This window comes from Eleutherodactylus coqui, chromosome 9, assembly GCF_035609145.1.
Source record: "Eleutherodactylus coqui strain aEleCoq1 chromosome 9, aEleCoq1.hap1, whole genome shotgun sequence".
Taxonomy (NCBI): domain Eukaryota; kingdom Metazoa; phylum Chordata; class Amphibia; order Anura; family Eleutherodactylidae; genus Eleutherodactylus; species Eleutherodactylus coqui.
Genome location: NC_089845.1, coordinates 127,105,675 through 127,127,760, shown reverse-complemented (window position 1 = coordinate 127,127,760; position 22,086 = coordinate 127,105,675). Strand labels below are relative to the sequence as shown.

The 22,086-nt window shown below is 42.7% G+C and overlaps 1 protein-coding gene across 4 annotated transcripts in view; it reads left to right on the top strand.

Moving 5' to 3' along the window:
• Nucleotides 1–22,086, top strand: part of RALYL (RALY RNA binding protein like) — a 157,468-nt gene that overhangs the window by 35,917 nt on the left and 99,465 nt on the right. For all 4 annotated transcript variants that reach the window (XM_066578490.1, XM_066578488.1, XM_066578489.1 and 1 more), the window contains exon 2: nucleotides 15,849–15,924. In XM_066578490.1, the coding sequence (XP_066434587.1) occupies nucleotides 15,857–15,924 (68 nt within the window). In that variant the 5' untranslated portion in view covers nucleotides 15,849–15,856. The remainder of the gene's footprint in view (nucleotides 1–15,848; nucleotides 15,925–22,086) is intronic.

Here is a 22,086-nt window from a genome sequence, read left to right as displayed (position 1 = left end):
AAAAATTCAATGTTAAACTTGTGCAAATCTTATTAGTAATCCTCCATGCATGAGGAATATTACATGCATAAAATGTTAACCCAAGCCACCTTCGGAAGCTGGTTGATTGATTGAGGCCATCATTTCCATCGTTTTTGTAGATTTCGAAATGCATAATTTCCGGTAAATGGTATACACCGCTCTCCGACATCTTCTATAAAAAGTTTCTATTTCTCAAAAAAGTGTTCATCACAAATGGAAGGTAAAAAGTACGAGTCCATTTAGAGTGAATTAGCATGTCTCCAGCACAACTCTCAGACACAAGCCCCAATATCTCATTTTTCCGTCCCATTGGAAATAACATCAAGGTCCAATTTTTATAAATTCAGTCGTGAAATCTTTCCAGAAATTGAATAGTAAAGTGGCATGTACGAGCAGCTGAAAGCTTTCTGGGTGCTGCCCCCACGTTTATCTACTGATAAGACCCCGAACATGAAAGGATTTGCAGATATTTTGTATCGCCATAAGAAAAAGATTGGCCTGAACGCTGATATTTCCAGATGCTTTCCGCTCTACTGGTTGATTTTCATCATTTCTGTTTTACGCACAGACAGGGAATGTCAATGATATGTCTTAAAGTTCAGCTTCTTGGTTGTGAATGAAGGTAGCATTTTATCTTAAGAACAGAGGATGTTCGGCGGTCATTACTCACTGTCACATATTTATTACATTGCCGTTCAATGTCACACCGGCTAGAACACACTGTGATCACGCTCACATCTTAGTATCCGCTCAGACGTCTTAATAGACGTTGCCAAGAGCTTGCTCATTAGTGGTTTTGCATAGTTGCTCTTCAGCCCAAGTATCACTTTCCACTTCATTGAGTTTTCAATGTTGGACATTTTAAACAAAAAGCTAATCTCAGATATGTAGGATGATGAGCTGACATGACAACTGTATGAAGTGGTCTATGTGCCACAGTCAACATTTTTTTTTTAGCTGAAGACAATGTGGCTTCACTTTGAAAGCTAGTGGAAAAGACATGTTGGGTGGATGCCAACAGCAGTATTAGAATAAGGCTGCCGCTTTCAAGTGAAGCTATTAACCACTTAAAGGGGTTGTCCCGAGGCAGCAAGTGGGTCTATACACTTCTGTATGGCCATAATAATGCACTTTGTAATGTACATTGTGCATTAATTATGAGCCATACAGAAGTTATAAAAAGTTTTTTACTTACCTGCTCCGTTGCTAGCGTCCTCGTCTCCATGGTGCCGACTAATTTTTGGCCTCCGATGGCCAAATTAGCCGCGCTTGCGCAGTCCGGGTCTTCAGCAGTCTTCTATGGAGCCGCTCGTGCCAGAGAGCGGCTCCGTGTAGCTCCGCCCCGTCACGTGCCGATTCCAGCCAATCAGGAGGCTGGAATCGGCAGTGGACCGCACAGAAGAGCTGCGGTCCACGAAGACAGAGGATCCCGGCGGCCATCTTCAGCAGGTGAGTATGAAGACGCCGGACCGCCGGGATTCAGGTAAGCGCTGTGCGGGTGGTTTTTTTAACCCCTGCATCGGGGTTGTCTCGCGCCGAACGGGGGGGGGGTTTAAAAAAAAAAAAACCCGTTTCGGCGCGGGACATCTCCTTTAAGGACCAAGCGTGGTAAGTTTACGGCGCTTAGTACTGGGCTTTAATATGGCGTGGGATTAAAGCCACCGCTCCTGTAATCAAGCAGGAGCAGGTTGGGTCCTCAGCTGTTAAACACAGCTGAGGACCCAGAGGAGACTGGAGAAGCAGTTTTTAACTGCTTCTGCCTTCCCAGTGTACATGGCGCTCAGTGAGCGCTGTGTACTAAGAAATGGAAGTATTACTTCCACTATGCGACCCAGTGTTCATGTGACTACCTGCCCGGGTGACTATTGCGGATTCTGCAATTGAAATCCAGTCGTGTGAGACCGGCATAACCTTGGGCCATGTTCCGTCAGATGATCTATAATGTAGGTATTCTCCTATTGAAGCATTAGTAATACAGTGAAGTATGGAGGCGTCATATGGGGTGTCCATGGCTAGTATGGACCTGTTAGGACTCGGTGTCCTTCCTTACAGACTCCTTGCGCACATCTGAAGGCTAATCGGGTAAGACAGTATTCTCATGACTACAGTTTGACTTCCTGTTATATTGATTTGAGATGGCAGTGTAAGCCATGAATGGCGTGATCTGTGTGCCAGGTTGAGTCGCACATCGATTAGTCTTTCCCTATAGATGTACCGTAAATGGCTTTTCTTCCAGACAAAGTAGTTTGCAGTAAATGTGATTATTGCATCTATCCGTGACACGTAGAGCTAATTGTAGGCGACACATCCGGAGCTCACCTCCCTTTTTAATGATGTTAATAACTCTGGAAAATGTATACTCCACAAAGAGAAAATAGAGCGGTTCTATACAGAAAATGCCAGAGCTGTCTTCCAGCATTGATACATAATCATGTGTATTACTAGCGCAGCGCCATTATCTCCAATTAGAGGAAAGAGGCATGTCAACAATACCGCAATAAACAGCAGACATCCACCCATAGGACTACAATAGAATCTAATTGTCTATGGAAGGGGAATGTGTCCTGCTTAGCAACACTGCTGCAAAAGCAACACGCCAGGTCTAATAGCCGACTCCGGCATAAACTATTAACTGAAATGTGCAGCAATTATTAGTCACGACTGGCTATCACTTTATATCATGCCGAAAATATGAGATCGGTGAGCTTCTGTTACTGGGAGATAAGTTCACTTATTACAAATTGATCGGTTTCTGCAGTTAATTCTATATTTTATTCATTAGGGCAGCCGGCTAATTATTTATAGGAGACGCAAGATTAGATACAAAATAACAATATGAGTTTATCAATGCCGGTCAGGATATCCATATTACTAAAATTGTTCTGCTCCCAGGAAATGGCCAATTAGACTGCAAATCCTCTTAGTGTGGGATTCTAATGTTGAGTATGATTAACATGGCTAGCCTTAGCTAGGTGCAGCCTTTGTGGTTGGGCACAGTGCGCCAGCCACCAGCTTGTAAGGGGGGCACCAGATGTATGCTGGGAACAATCTTCCCTGTTCGTGTGCAGCCGGCCTTAGTTCTGCTACTGTATTTATGTACGAAGCTTGATTCTGGTGCTGTATTTATGGTAATCTTGCATGTTTCTGTACAAGCAGAAACTGAGTGCAATATTTTATCTTTTTTTTTTTTTTTTTTTTTTTTTCTTGGGTTCGGGTAATAAAATTTCCACACAGGGCTCATTTACTGGGCCTTACAGGACAATTCATTATTCATGCTTTTGTTCATTCCTTATAGATAATACTCTCTCTTGGCAGAACGTTCCCTGCTTGCTTGAATATGATTACTTTTTTTTGGCTGCAGAAAAGATGATTATCCAGTGAAAGTGCTTGTTCACTGACTGGGTACAGCTTCACATGGGCTGACAATCGGGCAAATGAGTGATCCTACAAATGTTCATGCCTGTCTGCTCGTGTAGAAAGGGACCTTAAATTCTAGCTATGTTGCTGCAGGAAGCAAGAATGCTCCTTGCACTGTGCAGTGATCCAGGTTGTCCCATTTCAATAAGACTCTGCCTGCAGTACCAACCTTGACCACTGCACTATGTACGGAGCTGTTGGGTTTTCTTTAGCAAAACAGCTAGAAAAAAAAATGTGACAACAAATGAAATTTAGCTGGAAGTTGAGGACTGGTGGAAGGGAGTAGAGTTGTAGAATCAGACTACATAGTTTTGGCAATCTGTAGCCATAGTTAAAAAAAACGTTACAATTTGAGCTCACCCTCACAAGAACACAATCATTCCAGCTGCATGATACTGGAGTGATCAGCAAAGAAACTCGCAAGAAATGAAAAATCCAGCACATCTATATATGTCGTCTTCACTCAAAATGGAGCAAAGTGGGGCCCCCAAAAACAGTGAAAAGAGAAAAAAAACTTAAGCAGGGGAGGATATTTTAATCTACTTGCATTGGTGCGACATCCAAAGCGTTGCGGCTAATGTGGGCCTATCTTAGTGCTGATCTACTATGAAGATGAGCAGTTACTTTAATTTAGGTGTCTATTACATACTAAGTAGCAGGTAAACTTGGCCTATTTTATGAGTGCTGTTAACCCTTCCCCTGCCGCATCTTCCCTTTAGTCTCTTCTGTAATGTCTGTAGTGCTCCTTGTATAGTCATGTTCCGGGGACCACTCTTGTGTGCGCTGAATCTTGGGTGTCATTTTACTTTAGACTTTGGAAGTAGCGGCATGGAAATATTGCACTTGTCTGTTTTTGTAAGTCGCAAAATGAAGCTATAAATAAATGTTGTTCTCCCATTGTTCCATGTGCCGGTGAGGAGGGTGCGCACATACTTCATTAGACTCAATTCATTTTCACAATGGATCTACTCCAATCTCATTTCATTAAGGACCGTGATAATAAAATCATCTCAAACTCTGCAAGCGGCGTTGAGAAATCAAAACCTCTTGATCAGGAAGTGGCGGAAAGTATACATTATAGATCTGTTATTACATGGTACCAGCTGAGGGCGCTGTAGCAAGTTGTGTGGAGGACTGAGTGTCAAGAAATAAGGCAAACCCAAGTCCCCTGTTCATCAGCTCTGTAGGCATCCTTTTAGAGATACATACTTGCAAAGTAGTCCAAAACCCAGAATTGTGTCCTGGTTGTAAATTCCCTTACAACCTGGATAGGAAGTGTCGTCGGCACCACAAGATCACCTAGATCCTGCATTGTCGTCCACCCTGTGTACAGACCAGTGTCTGCGTGCAGGAATGCAGATGCGGGGTAGGGGGAGAGGTCATAGGTCACACTCGGATTACGGCAACTCTTACTGCTACCAGACTGGAACTACAGAGCAAATGGGTGTTATGCTTGTCCGATTGCTCTCCGGTTGGCTCACAGGTTGCAGTTATTTTCTACAGACAATTAATATGGCTAGTACAGACTAAATACTAGCCGGGCAGAAATCCTCCTGAGGCCATTCTCGCAGATTTCAATTGTGGAATCCGTGATCACCCGCATGGACGATCCGTGGTATTCCGCACACATTAAAATAATAGAACATTCGCGTATCTGCTCAAATGAGCGAATAGCTGTCTTCAAGCGGATTTAAAATCACAGCATGCTATTTTTCTACAAGCTCTACACAAACCGCTTCCATTTAAAGCCAATGGGTGCCGTCCAACCTGGACACTGCGGATAGGTCATGGGTACCTACATTTAGTAAGACCTAGTTTTATGCTCTGTGTACAACCAGACTTGCAGTGCTAAGTAATACCGACACCCATGAAACAGGACTTGTTCTCTGCCTGGTGTGCCGGGTGCGCCCACCATCCAATGAGGCAGCACTACAGGAAGGATGACCTTGTGAAGCATAGAAGAATTTTCAAAGATCAATGAAGTTTAATCAGTGAAATAATCCGTTAGCACTTCATTTATTGTCGGCTAACTGCCATTTGAGCTACAACCGCAATCAAAGCCGATCGGCTAAAACTATTTCAAGCTGGTTTGTGCAGTTCTTTTCTGTTCTCTAGAGAATGATCTACATAATGGACTTAATTTCAGAAGTATTGTGGCGATTCGGAGGCGTTCAGAGCACTTGTTTTAAATCTCCTACTGTAGACGATTATCCACTTATATAACTTACAAATTTCTGCTTTTGACTTTTGGGAAGTTGTAGCAAGAAAAGTTTTAACAATCAGTCTAGTAACCAACGGATTGCACAATAAAATCTTATACACAAATTTGGAAAATTGTAAGCCATGACCTTGGTCACACTTTCACGCTTTCTTGGCTCCAGAGAATACAGATTTCCTCCAATATCGGTCAGCCCCGCGGGTACCCTATTGCTCGGACGGGCTGTCGGGCATCTGTTGCCCAACAGATCGTCCCATGTAAGTTGTTCCTGTCCTTTTACAGAGAAATGAGCATCACTACTGAATGGAGGCCCTAGTGAAGCCCCTCTTCCTACTATGTTGCAGAAATGACAGAAAACGTAAAATCAGAAATTGTTGTAGCCAACGTCTAATGGTTATTGCTGTGGAGGAATTGCTCCGTCACTTATTTGCATAGCTTTTTCCTACGGAGCCTAGAAGACTCCCTACACCCTCCATTGTGCTTAATGCTCTGTTTCTCTTCACCCCCGACTCTTGTTGATGGCCTCTGACCTGGTCAACAAGAACGGTCTACTGATGAGGCATGAACCTTGAAATGGCTGTGCATGAATTATCTGATATGGATTAAATCCCTAGTTGTCAGGCAGGCAGACGCGGATCCACCTTGCCACAAACTGGTTTGACTTTGGGCTATCTTTGGATGTAGCTCTTGAGGTAGCCCGGGTTTCACTCTCGATCCCTCCAAGTGGGATGTGGTCTTTGCTGCAAGGTCCCCAAGCCATTTCTCATCCAGACAGTCCTAGTAGTGTGGTTGCTAATGCTGCTCGATACCTTATGGTCAGAACAGGAGTCTTGAAGGAATACAGGTTAGGGTCAGTGCTTGTGGCGCTGGTGCATTGAGGACCATGCTGATAGTCAGGAGAGGCTGCAAGTAGTAATGCTGTCCAGAATACAAACCCGAAGTAAGGGAGTGCAGATGTCCAAATGGTCAGTTAGGCAAGGGTCAGAACCTAGAATATACACAAACGGGGGGTTTTGTCACAAATGGCAGACCAATTTCTTAGGCATCCTCCATGGGGAATGTGGATTGTCATTGGTGGACTGGATTAGGGAGCACCCACAAACCCTACAGGCAGAGTGGGAGTAAGTAGAGGAGGTACAGCATGCAGCCTGTGACAGGTGGTGGTGCCCTACCGCAATCCCAGGAGCAGGTGAGCGGAGAGCGCAGTGACAGCATGCCGTAACACTAGTCATGTTGCAAGGACTGTTAAAAGGTTGGATATTGATTCATAGTGTAGCTACCTATGCTGTGGAAGAATTATTTCATTATTTGCATGTCTGTGGTTATTCAAAGTAATTTTCAGGTTTCTGATTCCTAGCATATGTGTTATAAGAATGGCGAAAAAATGATACTATGAACAGACTTAACCATTGAGTGCTATAGGGCATGATAATCCTTTTCCAGCCCATCTAGACTAAAGACAATCAGTAGTGGAACTCCATCAGCAGCTGTCAATGGAGTGGATCACTTAGTTTTCAAATCCATCAGGGTCTCCCAGTGAACAACTGAACGACCAAACCATCCTTTTACGGCAGTGATTCCCAACCGGGGTGCCGCGGCTATCTGGCTGGATAGAGGGACAGCCCTGTCACACCACTACCTCCCGATTGGCTATTAGGTGTGCTTGGCCGTGCCCACCGCAGATCAGTTACTTACCAGCCGAGTGCCAGTGGGGCCTCTTGCAGCCGCACGTGGTCATCTCGTCTGTATTGTATCATGTCGCCACCGGAAGCTAGGGGTGGCGACATAATACAGCTTTGAGGAAAAGTTAACGCCCGCAGATTCTGATTGGCTGGGGGAGTGTTTAATCCAAAGAGCTGGCGGCCGGGACTCCTGACACAGCCGGGGCGGTGGCCAGTACACATGAGAACAGATGCATCAAGTGTGGGAGTGGTGGATACCGGATGGGCAGCAGGAGGATCAGGTGCACGGCGCCGGCGACACTGGCAGCGATAAAGCACCGAGGGCAGCAAGCTGAGAGCTGGGAGTGAGACAGATGGAGAGCAGGCAGAGGGCCAGGGTCAGCGCTGGAGCGGCGACAGCAACACGCTGAGTCCCAGCGGTGAGTGACAGCTACACTTGCCGCTGCATCGCTCACTGTAGACCTGGGTTTCGGCCAGCTAAGGGAATCGTGCTGTATAGCTTTTTGCCTGCTGTGCAGGTAAAGCTCCAGCCCAGGCAAAAAGCATCAAGATACACCAGTACCTGTTACTGGGGTGGGGGGTAATATATTTACCCCATGGTAGCCCCAGTAAGAACAACTATTGGGGCCGCAATAGGGGCCGCTATTACTATTGGGGCCACCAATTACTGCCGGGGCCACCAATAAAGGGGGTCGCTATTACTACTGGGGCCACAAACATGAAGGGGGGGGGATGAATTAGTTGTGAAATCTATAGTAACTGTAGCAGCAAAGTGGATGAGATTGTAAAAATCATCCACACGGTGTGGAAACAATCCGCACAAAACCCATGTGGATATTGACATTTGGTGCAGGATTTAATTCCGCAGGGTGTTAATTTTAAATAGAATGTATATCAATATCCCATCCAGCGCTATTCCGTCTGTGGTGGTGTTTTGTTTTTGTTTTTTTTTTTACGATGGAGGTAAAAAAATCATGTCGTAATAAGCCACGCCCTTAACCACACCCCTTTGGAAGGGGTGCCGCGCAATAAAATTTTTTTTACAGGGGTGCCCCAAGGCTAGAACGGTTGGGAAACACTGCTTTTTAGGAGGTTAGAAACCAGGTGTCTAGCTCTTTTTGGGTGGCATTCAAGTTACCCTTCATTTCAATACAGGAGGCTACTTGTAAGTAATGGCATCTTGTGTTTTTAACATGGGGGGTAATCCAATGGGAGACATAGCTGAATCCCATTCTTTCTTTCGTGGCTTGCAGCCTAAGATTATTGACTCCTGTAAACATACTATGAATGGTTTTTCATTTCCGAGAGGTTTTGCTGCCAGATCAGAGTTCAGATCTTGCAGCACGGTATGAGTGCTCCTAATCTACTACCTTTCTGCAGACATGTTTTCTGAATTTAATAAGACTGACCTCATTGCGGAGAGATAAACACCTAGCATTTCATATTTGCTTTTTCTTTCAGTCGTCTTACTTGCAGCAATGTTCTCTAGAAGCTTTGATGTTCTTGATTTTTAGAAACATTGACAAACTGAGATGGAGAGTTATAATCCAGTTAACGAAGCCTGTAGAATTTATACATAACTTTAATAATCTAATTCTAAACTGTACTTGTATATGTGTGCACATCTTAAAGGGGTTGTCCCGCGCCGAAACGGTTTTTTTTTTTTTTTTTAAACCCCCCCCCCGTTCGGCGCGAGACAACCCCGATGCAGGGGTTAAAAAAACAACCCGCACAGCGCTTACCTGAATCCCGGCGGTCCGGCGTCTTCATACTCACCTGCTGAAGATGGCCGCCGGGATCCTCTGTCTCCATGGACCGCAGGGCTTCTGTGCGGTCCATTGCCGATTCCAGCCTCCTGATTGGCTGGAATCGGCACGTGACGGGGCGGAGCTACACGGAGCCCCATTCAGAAAGGAAGAAGACCCGGACTGCGCAAGCGCGGCTAATTTGGCCATCGGAGGGCGAAAATTAGTCGGCACCATGGAGACGAGGACGCCAGCAACGGAGCAGGTAAGTATAAAACTTTTTATAACTTCTGTATGGCTCATAATTAATGCACAATGTACATTACAAAGTGCATTATTATGGCCATGCAGAAGTGTATAGACCCACTTGCTGCCTCGGGACAACCCCTTTAAGTGTGATGATGTACCGTGAAACTTATAGAAATGGCCAGGGGAGAAAAATTAATTTAAAATGCGACGTTTCGACCTCGGAGGGTCTTTATCAAGCATGCTTGATCAAGACCTTGAAAGGTCGAAACATCGTATTTTAACTTTGGCATGGAGGAATAAATTTGATCACATGACAATGACCTCACAGGTCCTGTGAGCACATGGCTACTGGCAGGCTCTGCATATTTTCTGCTTTAGGACCTGTGGTGATGTCAGCGTCATGTGATCAGGGGCAGAGCATGTAACTTTTGAATAAGTGGTCTTTGGTATTTTGATGCAATATTTAGATTTTCTGTGTATTGGTGCTGCAGGGAAATTGAACACGTATTTCTAGGTTTCCCATTAAATAACAGTTGATCACTGGGGTCCTAGGACAGGAACGCTGCAATCTGAGTATCAAAGGATCCTTCTGACAAATGGGAATTATCCAAAGCAGAGATTTTTTTTTATTTTTTTTTTGAGGATACCAAAAATAATTGCCCAGGCATTGGCTACATAATGTTATCAGCAAAGTGTTATTGGGACAGGACCCTTGCTTCGAGTCTGATGCAGTAATGCTGATCTAGGTAGCATGATCGCTCCAACTAAACAATGCTAAAGGGTAACTGAAATATAGCCTGCCACATATGGCCCTCACGACTCCAATTCCAGGTTTTGTACTGGAAATTACATGTGGTGAGGTATCGGGAGATGAGGTCAGATGTATGTAGGGGATGGGTTGTGGATGGTCTTAATATTTTAAACTGGATTTCTGGGATGCACAGCCACTGAAGAAATTGGCAGAAGGGAGTAGCAAGGGGAAAAGATGCATTAGCCAAGTAGCAGAATTGAAGATGTATTGGAGGGGCACAAGTGTTGGATGGGACTGTTGGATAGGAACATCCTGGAGAAGAATGTTGTACTAGTATAAACAGGATGATGAGGGCATATTTGTTGACTTGACGTCAGTCGAGCAAAGATCATATCCAAAATGTGGTAGTGGTGGTTTGAAGGACGTGGCACAGTTAAAGGTTACACCAAGACAGTAGACTTCTTGGACTGAGAAAATTATGGAGCTGTTGATTGTGAGTGATTGGGTCTGGTGGGCAGGTTGAGTGACGTTGGGAAAGATGAGATGATCAATTTTCTTGAGTTTTAGAAAGATGATTATCCTGTAGACTTAGGATTCTGAATGGCAGAGTAACATCTGGGCCAGAGAAGTAGACCTGAGTGTCATCAGCACAAAGGTGATGCTGAAAGCCTTGGAATACTATGACCTGCCCTAAAATGTAGAGAAGCATAGGGGTCCTAGGTCAGTCTTGAGGGACACCAACAGTCAGGTGAGAAAGTGGTGTGTGTGTGTAAGAGAGACTGTGAGACACTAAACATATGGTCAGTGAGGTATGAGAAGATTAAGGGCCAAGTTTTTGTGAAGAGAGGGAGTGGTTAACTGTCGGGCCGAGGATGGGTCTAGAAGGAGGAGCACTGAGTAATATTTGGAGGCTTTTGAAGTTAGCAGATTGTTGGTGCCTTTTGATTTAAGTCAGTTTCAATAAAGTGGTAGGGTTGGAAGGCAGTTGGTCGCTGGTTGAACGTTTCTTTCCTTGTACACATTTTTGTTAAAACTGAAACCAAGAAAAACAGATTTTAAAAATGTAAGTCTAAACTTTATTACAGGAGCACACTGTGGTTAAGATTCTAACTTTTCATAGATTGAAGTTTTTCAAAAAGTGTAATTTCTGGATTTACGACGTGCTGCCTGGTATTGCCGCCAGATCATTGGCCCAGAGTTTACTGCAGTGATTTTCTTCTAAATGAAATGGGGAGAATATCTTAAGAGGCAAGGAAAAGTTTGCAGAGTTGTCACTCCGCTATTAATCAAACAAGGTCTTATATTGTCTGGAAAAATATACATAAGCCGCTTAGCTGCATCGTGAATAGATTTGTTTGTTGGTGGAACTGGTAGAAGAGATTATCCAAGAAAGTCGAAAAGCTAATACAACTGTGAACGCTCTACACTTCCAGTGAGATGATAGGAATCGCAAGTATTGAATTTTTCCCACCGTGGTGTGGATGCAAAGCTGCACGGCTCAAGAAGGGGAGGTCTGCACTGAGCCGAAACACAAATCCCATGCAATGCAAAATCCATTGTGTATTCTATTCTTTTATATATATGCTATAGTGTATCTCACCTGTGGTTTATGTAAATAGGTTTTTGTTCTGCTCGCTTTTAGATGAACCCTCGATTTACAAACTATTCCATGGTGCTTTTGAAGAGTTTGGAGATCCCTTCTTAGATTTAATGTGTTTTTTTTTTCCTAAAGACCTCATAACACTTGGTGTTCCTAATATATTTCATGTGAGTACACACTGTACAGAGATTATACGAATTGCGTCTGGACCATAATTGGCAATGAACACATTGCTATGGAAAAGTTCATGGATAGAAAGTTATGAAATTACTTAAGAGAATTCTTCCAAAAACTGAAAATACTGTTTTGAGTTAAATTTACTGCACATTAGTTTCCGTTTTATAAAATTTTTACTTGTTGGATCATCTTAATGAATATGATGGGAAGAAGCTTCAGCTAAAAGTGCCTTAACAACCTTCGGCCAAATGATTGCTCGGCCAGCAGCTGTTACCCACCCCATACACAAGAATGTTCTGCTCTGCCAGATATTCGTTTGTTTGAGTAGGTAAAGTCCCCTTTACGTGGGATGATTATTGCTCCTTTGCTTTCACACAGAAGCGATGGTCATCCGATAGTTGTCCTGTTCTATTGGGGCCTTACCCTGACTTGATCTGTGAATTGAAAGTTGAATGGCCCTCTCCACATTAGTCGACTGGCCCACCATTATCGGCAGGTTAAGACAACTAAACACTAGTGTATATGGGGACCTTAGAACTGGGGTCCCCAGCCGATGCCTTGGGAACCACATAGTTTAACTTCCATCTGTGCGGCTCACTTTAGAAAACCTTAGACCGGTTTCACATCTGCATCAGAACCTCCAGCCAGAGTTTGTTACAGATCCGGCTCAAGATACCTGAAGAGAAAGCTCTGTGTGTAGCACTTTTTTTTTATTTTTTTCTTAAATCCAAAAGCCAAGCGGAAATTGGACAGAACATATTCTAGTCAATGGGGTCTGCTCGGTTCTGACCAGAGACTGAGGCGTTTGGCCATTGGAATTCCCATTTCCTGCTCCCTGATCAGAGCAGGAACCCGGAACCCTAACGCAGGTGTGAAACCACTGTTAGATTGGACTGGCTTGGTCACTAAAGGCCCATTTACACAGGACACGTGTCGGGCAAACGTGATAGATAGATATAGATATAGATATATTTATTTATTTTTTTTTTTAATTGGCCATTAAAAGGTATCCGATCTACAAGATTACTTGGTCTCTCTTGCTGAGAACAATCACATTTTACTCTACAGGCTAACACGGTACCAAACCTTTTTTTCCCCTCTTTTTACGTTAGTAGGAAGTACGCCATGGAGAGTATCTGAATAAATTGGGATTAAAGGAGCCCCACTAAATATTAACATATGGAAATAAATCCGACTTTTTCAGTTCTTGCTCAGGTGTCCAGGTACTTTGCGTAGGATAGTGTAGATTTACTTGTGTACTAATTTATAGATCACAAGATGTAGAAGACTGAGCTTACCTGCAAATGGGGCAACAGCTATTCAGAGGATTTGTTTGTTACTCCTCTGAGTAGAAGTATCATGAAAGGTAGCACTTCATAGGCTTTCTCCTCTCTGCACAACATCCTGAGCTCGTGCCACAGGTGGAAGTTGCTGAGCCTCATCTACTTTTTTATTTTTATTTGGGTTTGAAGCATATTATACAGTGTGGTTTTTAAGACCAAAGACGTAAGTCCGACATAATCAGCATTGTGAGGTTCCAGTTATCCAGCAGCACAAATGGTATAGTATTGCTTTTATTTGGATTTAGTAGTCTAAGAGGGTTTTTTAACCTCCAAAAGCATTACTAGATCAAATAAAAAGTTGATTTTTACACCTTGGCTTTGAGGTTTTGCCACCATCCAGGCTTCTTTCCTTTTGTGAGTGGTAAAGGGATATATATATATAATCCTTTAGACTGGGTGAGAAAGAGCAGCCTGCTAGTTTAAGCAGCAGATTGTGTTAACGTGTCTAATATTATATGCAAGATTCTTCTATTTACCCCCACGCTTCATTCTCATGGGAAAATTCATAATTTGATCTCTCTGCCCTCTTCCTGAGAGCCTCACCTCTCCAGTTGATGAAGGGAGCTTCAACCCTCTCCTGGAATTCTGTGTGTTCTCTTCTGTTATGTCACTTTGTGTATATATACAACCTGATGCTATGAATATACAGAGAATTACCTGATACCACAAGGCGCTAGTGCCTGTTTTTCTCTGCGAACTCTAGAAAACCTGTTATACTACTAATTTGGAATCTGACACGAGGGGGTGAAGGACTTATTGGTCCAGCGACGCCACCTTCCATGTCTCTCACAGTTTTGCCACAACTCTGGATAGCGTAACTTGGGCTGGCAACACCTTTCCATCAAATGCCATTAGATTTTGCATTGGAGCCCATGAGTTTCAGTGGTATACGGAATGTATGTATATCATATATTATAGATTCATAGTAAGATAATTAGAATTTGAAAAAAGTCATTGCCTCACAGGGAACGGGAATGCTGAGCAAAACCTTTTATATTGCCTCTAAATACTTTTATGGTATGCTTAGTTCAAGATATCCTAATATTTTATACATCCAAGATATTTGAGAAACATGACCTGAATGCTGTTCGTTTGTATACTAAAGTATCTACAAACTTCAGTCTGCATCGTTTATTAGCGCATAGTATAGCAATATGTGCGAATATTTTCTAGAATTTCATAGCAGAAGTCCTTCCTTCTTTCTCACTATAGAACGTGTACCAAACTATAAAGTCTTTAATATTGACCTTCGGGAGTAAAGCCATGCATGGAAAACCAGGGGCTTGAAACACTAATGTGGTCTACATCTAAATTGTGTTCCAAAAATAGTTGTACAGTATGTGGGGAATATGTCTAACTGGAAAACTGACTCTTTTATATTGAGGTGATAGAAAGATTACATGGTAATTATTTCTGTTTCTAAAGATCTGGCTTTGAGGTATAAATGGCGCATTTTACTGCAACTGGTTGGGAATAAATGCAAAGCAAAAAAGAAATCTGGTCCATTTCATGCCCAATGCTTCCAGATAAAGGCTCACAAGTAGACTACCTTTTAAGAAATACCACAGGTTAGATTGTTTGTCCTGACTAAAATCACCTTCTAGCATGAAACATCCAATACAATTAGTCAAATTAACAATCTACCAACAAAGAGCACAATCGTTATCACTGCCTTTTACTCCTTGCTCTCTTTAATACAAGGTTTTTGAAGGTTCATCCATGGACTGAGCACCTACTGTGGACATTCTTCGAGACTGATGGGGTAGTGCTGGGGCAACATCAGTTGATCAGAATGTGTTCCCACAGTGCACATAGGATATGTAGTTGGCAAGAATGGTATTTTAAAAAGTGTGTTGTAGTAATTGTCCTCCAAGCCAGCTTTGGCAACTTCAGACTTGGCGGAATAGTTGATCATTTTTACCAAACTGTATATGCTGTAGATGTAATAGTGCTGTGACCAAGAAGACTAGCACGAGGACAAGTACCACTTGTGCCTCCAAGCTAATAAAATTTGGCATTCAAAGAAAGCCCAAAACCATGTACCTTTTTTAAAGGAGCTCTGCCTCTTGTAGCTAGTGATGACCTATCCTCACAATATAGATATAGCATCTCTACAGCAATATCATGGCACAGCTACACTATTTGCATAGCACAGTTAACAATTCCAAATTAATAGCAACAGGCATGCTAACAATTGAACCAGTAGACATGGTTGGCGCTACTACATCTGTAGGTCATCTATAGCTAGAAGTGGAAGAACCCATGTATGGTGCCATATGAGACAGGTTGATTACCAATGGTCATTAAAAAATGAGCCACTAATTAGAATCTAACAAGATAGTCCAGAATTGTGGGCACGTTCTTCTGTACCTTCACTGTTAAGCTCCTATGTCCTTCACTCAAATCTAGTCATCTCTCCCATGTTGGTAGAGAGAACAGAGTTGATGCTTACAGAGAAATTAGGGATCTGGATTGTTCCTGTAGCTCACGTTGGCAGCTTGGACTAACTACCCCCAAAGTATACTGTTGTCAAACTGAGATTTTCTCTTCAAACAGGGATACGATTTATAAGATTCAAATTTAGGTATATTTTATGCCAAATATATTGGTTTGTTTTAATGACCCTTTTCTTCATCTTTTTACAGACATCAACATGGCTGGAGAACCGAAACCTTATAGACCAAAACTAGCAAGTAAACGACCAATTTCCTCCTTGTACAGGTAGGTCTATGTAATTTCAGCACAACTTTTGCCCTAACTAAGAATTGATGGAGTAACATGGTCAGAGGAAGGAATGGCATGATGACACATAAAGAACAATTCTCAAAGTCTTAGTTGACTTGTAAATTCCTAGAATTCTGAAAAACAGCCAGTTTGATAGTCCGGACAACTCCCTCAGCAGACCAAGAGAGAACTGGTCAGTGTGACCATCACAGACACAACCGTACGGACAGAAGAGGGCAAAGGGCAGAGTTTGCTTCCTGGGGTACCTTCAACTTATAGCAATGCACTCTAGAAACGTCCCACCTGGTTTAGTGAGTTGAACCATTTACAGTCCTGTACTCGTGCCTAAACTGCAATAAAGTATTCCTGAGTTGAAGTGACTGACTCACGATGTCTCCTCTTATGGCGAGATGCAGTGATCTGATAGTCAGACCCTATGGAGTGATGGCTGACCCTCCCCCCCCCCCTCTCCCCCGTCTTACAGATACACCAGTGAGCTCATGTTTCTAAAAACTAATGTGGATAGAAGTGTCCGTGTTGCCCATAACAGCTAATCAAATCACTTATTTTGGGTGAAATCCAAAGTTCCGATAAGGTCCTTTCCTGAAGGACCTTATCGGAACTTGGTGCAAGATATCATCATAAAATATAATAACTGGTCTCCACAGATAACCTCCAGCCATCCACTTCATGAAATAACACTCTCACTGGTTTTCCACTGCTTTCATGTAGGCACAACTCATTAAACTCCTGATCTGGAGTAGACCAGAGAAGTCGTTTTTTTTTTTTATTAGCGCAATGAAAAGCTCCTCTTTAGGAGCCTGAGGAATAAAAATCATTACAAGAATAACAGAAGCTAATGCTTAACACAACATTACACATTTCCATGGCTCTCTAAGGTTATATTCACACTAATGGTTTTCTGTGGCATTCTGTTCCATTGCTTTTACAAAAGCATTTAGAGAAGCCCTTCTGTTCTCTCAATGAAAGATTTCTGGGCATTTCGCATCTCTGGTAAAACATAGGAACGCAGTGTGTAAGGCTGGAAAAAGACATGTCCTTCCATTTCAGCCTATAAGCCCCCCCCCCCCCCCAATGTTAATCCAGAGGAAGGCAAAAAAAACCTCAGAGGTAGAAGCCAATTTTCCCCATTTAAGGAAAAAAAAAATCCTTCCTGACTCCAATCAGAATATTCCCTGGATCACCGACCCTTCTGAAGTTATAACATATTCTATTACTCAAGAAAGGTGTCCAGGCCCCTCTTGTATTTTTTTTTTAATAGTTCACCATCGCCATGTCCTCAAGCGCAGAGTTCCACTGTCTCGCTACTCTTACAGTAAATAACCCCTTTCTATGTTGGTGTAGACCATTGACAGCAAATACGGATACATACTGATGAAATTCTGATGACGTATGGTTGCAATGTAATCTGTAACACTCTGTACTATGGATCTGTTCTATATTTGCTAAAATATGCTCATGTGAAACTAACCTTAAAGGGTTTTACGGGACTGCCCAAAAAATTTTTGGGCGGGTGGAATGGTGTAAAGTAAAGGCAAAAGAAAATACATATTGAACTTAAGTGGCTTCTTGTCCAGGGCTAGAGCCCTGGTCACATGATGTTCAGTGTTCCCGTGACCACTCAGCCAATCACTGGCTTGAGCACTTATAGTAGAATTGCCACTGAAGGCTGTGATTGGGCGACTGGACACATGTACTGTTAACAGCACATGACCACAGCTGGCCTCTTCCAGGTTTGGAGCGGCAGGTGTTCCAGCGCTGACCAGGAAACCAGAGTAAGTTTTCATTTTCTTCCACAGCTGCACAACATTCGAGAGCCAGAAAACCCCTTTAGGCCGCTTTCAGACAAGTGTCTTGGCTGTGCGTTGGGCCCAGGTATTGCTTACTGCAATACAGAGCTAATGTATTTTTCACAGCCGGTTTTTCAACTTGCAGCATGGCCAATTATTTCCTTTTTTGCCTCCACATTGCTATTTTCTATTGGGCAAATACGGATCAGTATTTGTCTAGTATAAAAAAGAATAAACTGGTCGGATGACGTCTGTAACCCGTCCATAATACGAATCCGCATCACAAATATGTTAAAATATGTTCGTCTGAAACTGGCCTTTAAAGTGTCCCTTCAGGCCTGGAGAAACTAAAAGGGCCGGAGCGCTTCTCTGACTACCTGATGCATCATTCGCAGATTGTGTAGTCAGAGATGCGGCGTGGCCATCTTTGTCCTTCCAGGACCGGAGGATCACTTTAGGAGCCGTTTTCCCATACAGGTTTATGTCGCAGTTTTTGCAGCCAAAGCCAGAAGTGGAATCAAACGCTATGGAAGATATAAAGGAAGGCCGCCTACTTCAATTTGCTGCTGGGTCCATTTCTGTTTTGGCTCAAACTACATAAAAACTGCCAAAAAAAACCTAAGTGTGAAGCTTCCCTAAATCAAGATGGTTCTCTGGGATATCAGCTAGTCAATTTTTTTAGAATCTTTTTGCCCCGGTCAACTCTAATTGTTTTAACATCTTGTAATTTTGTTTGAGCCGTAAAATCTGAAAACTGCAGACGAATTCGTCAAAAGAAATGAACACAAACTTATCAAAATAGATTCCGGCGTATATTGTCCTGAACACTATCATTGCGAGCAGCTGCTGGTATTATCCCATAAGGAATCTGGGCTTTATTGAACTGCCACACTCCAGTTGCACATAAAGATTCAGCTTAGTAGTTTTCCTCATTAAGAAGAAAAATCACTTTGAGATAAAACCATCTTCATACCCGGAGCAAGTAAACGTTGCAGACCGCCATGATGAACATGGTGACGCTTGCCAAAAATTCTGTTCCCACTCATTTACTCTCCATTGAGTTGAATGCACTTGTAATAGCAGGTGCTCCAAGCTGTAGAGAAATAAGGGATGTTGGAGACAGTCAGGAATCGGATGCTGGAATGTTCTGGATCAGTGTTACCTGCTAAATAGATGAAGTGTGAATGCTGCCCATATAGAAGTAAATCTTCCTTCTGATGCCAGGAATCTGTTACATTCATTGCCTATGGGTTTTTTAGCTAGTTTGCCTGTTGATGTTGGCAGAGTTAGGTTTGTCTCTACTCCATTAGGCTACAAGTTACAAGTTTTTTGACCGCTTGATTATGATTTGGAGTCATTGATTAAAGGAATTATCAATGCAGTCTTTAGTGTTTCGGGATCTGGAGCCCAATATACGGTAGAATACAATTTAAACTAATCACACTCATCCATAAAGCTCTCCACAGTGCTGCACCGCCCTGTATCTCCTCCCCCATCTCTGTTTACCACCCTAATAGTGTTCTCTGCTAGGCTAATGACCTTTAAACTAAATTCCCCTTTAATCCGAACCTCCCACTGCAGTCCTTAAGAATTTTCCAGAGTTGCACCAGTTCTCTGGAATGCACCACACTGGACAATCAGCTTAGAAGTACTTAGATACACTGTTAGATGACAGACCATTACTCAAGGTAACAGCTCTTGGATAGTGTTCTACCCTAGTATTAGGGGTATTACTGAAGTTCAGGTTTGGTTCAAAGTAATTCGGACTAAACCAAACTATTTGCCGAAATTCGGGGAATCGGTCAAACTTTTCAAGAGCTCACTCATCACTAGTAGGATAGGAAGTTAATTCAGTGGGTCAAACTGCACCTTCTACTTCAGTATTAGTCTTTGTAAAGCACCTTTATTAAAAAGATCCCTGATCTCATGGTAAGTTCCCTTCTTCAAATTTATCTGTTCTGTTATCAACTATCTGAACGAAAGTGTCCAGCATAAATAAAGTGGACTTGTAACTTGTCCACCATAAATGATGGCCTCCATGTCTTTGTTGATGCACAAGAGGTTTCCAACGGGTCAGACGCTCAACTCTGGGCAACAGAAGACTAGGAGGCGAAAGAAAATGTGTAGCCTGTGTATATTTATCCCCAAAGTGTCAATTCTTAAAATTTATAATTTAAGGACCTTTTTGAAACTCTGAGCTTTGGTTTAATAGCCTCATCTGCATTTGTGACTTGGATGTCTCTTAAAATGTAATATCCATCAACTCTCTGCGTGTAAAGCCATGATTGTGGGGTTTCCTCAAACACTAATACATTTTCTCCTCACCCGCCTTTGAGCGATAAGATGTGTCACTACCGATTAGCCTCCGACTGTGAGGATAGCCGTCAATGATGTTGAACTTTAAAGAGCAACTGATTAGGCTTGAGGGCGAATGACAGAATTGCCGTCGTCCCGACAGATTTGCTGTGCTGCTTTATATTGTGCAACCGGAAGGACTTTAAAATGATATTCGGGAATAGTTGTTGATTGGACACATCTGGTTAATTAGAGCAATCGTCAAGGGCAGCGAGGTAGTTATTTTAGCGCTGTAGAATACTTCTAGTCCAATAGTTTGTATGCATTGAATGGCCACTTACAGACCCAGTCTCTTCCATGATTGGAGCTTCCCTGTATGGACCCATGACCCCAGAGTGCCACATGAAATCAAGCAAGTTTTCCGTTCATCAGTCTCGGCGTGAATCCATAAAAGCCCATCTTCACACGAGTGTAAGCGTATTTGCGGAATGAACAGTGGTTGTTGTTTTTTTTGTTTGTTTTTGCGCGCACATCAACTTATTTTACTAGACTTTTTGCGCCCGCAAGGCAGATGTTTGCGTCAGCAAAAAAGACTCACTCATTGCAATGGCTAATTAGTTCCATATGTGTTCTTCTTCCAGCGGAATTACACAGTTTCATGCATTCCCTTGTATACTTTGTGTGCATTTTCGTACACAGTCCTCCTGCGAACCTTTGGTGCGCAAATATGCAGAAAATCATGCAAATTCTTTTTTTTGTGTAAGACCGTATTGTGCATGCATACTACAAAAATTTGAAAAAGAACCCTTGAAATCGTTGGGTTCTACTCACTGCGTATTGCGTCTGCGAATACGCTCATGTGACGCCGGCTTTAGAAAATTACAAAATCCAGCGATCTGAGCAATGTTCAACGAGGCTTTGTCATCCGCTGATCACACTTATCATTGACAACCACACATCTACCCGTGTATACGGGGGATGCACCGCCAACCGTGATGTGAAACAGTATGGGGGATGAATGATCATTTGAACGCATTGGGATAATATCTTGCGGTATGAAAGGAGACTAAGGTTAGGCCATCAGTACTAGGATTCATGTTACTATAAGGCTCAATTCAACTCCATCTGTATCTCGTGATAGAACAGTGCAAAAGCTGTTATCTCATGATATATCTGATCATATCCAGCCAAGAAGAAAAGGAAGGACTGACACCTCTGCTGCATATGTGTAATGAAATAACCAGCTTTTTAAAACGCCATGATTTTGCGGTACTCTGAGCCGATCCCTATCCTATACTTGTCTGTGGCCGAGCCGCGGTTGTGATCAGCATTGCAGCCTGACAATAATTTTGCTAGCATGTTGCAAAGTTGTATTAAATTGGTTTCCTAGTAATACAGATGGAGTCTAATGAAACGTTATTTACTTCAGTCAGATTTTTACTAAATCCTATATATAAACCACTCTCTGCCTGTGTATACAATCGGACACATATGGGGGTACAGTAAAGCCCCCATATACCTCTATGGCAGCCCAAGTACTGCCCTGTATAAAAAGTCAAAACCCTTTTTATATGCATGTCAAAAGATGAAAGGGATTTCCATGAAATACCGTACATTTACAACATTTAGATGACATAGGTTCAGGAGTTGAACCCATGTCACCCATAGCAGAAGCCAACTGTGAAAGACAGCCAGAGTCTTAATGTAATGGGGAGGACTGTGGGGGAAGACCGATCCCTGTCGTTAATCCTTTACATGCCAAAAACGGTGTTGATAGTGGCATTTACGAGGTTAACTGAGGGAGAGAACTCCCTCTGTGGCGTCATCAGCCTTCCGCCACCCAATGCATTGCCATGGCAACTGGGTGCCAGTCAATGGCCTCTAGGTTTGCCATGGCTTCTAATATGAAAGTATACAGACAATACACTGAAGTATTTTACACATCATAGGATTGCACATTCAAGTTCCCCACTGGGACATAGTAATAGAAATATCTACGTCAAAAATCTGATTTATATGCACACTTCCATTTTTGTTTTAAAAAAAATGACAT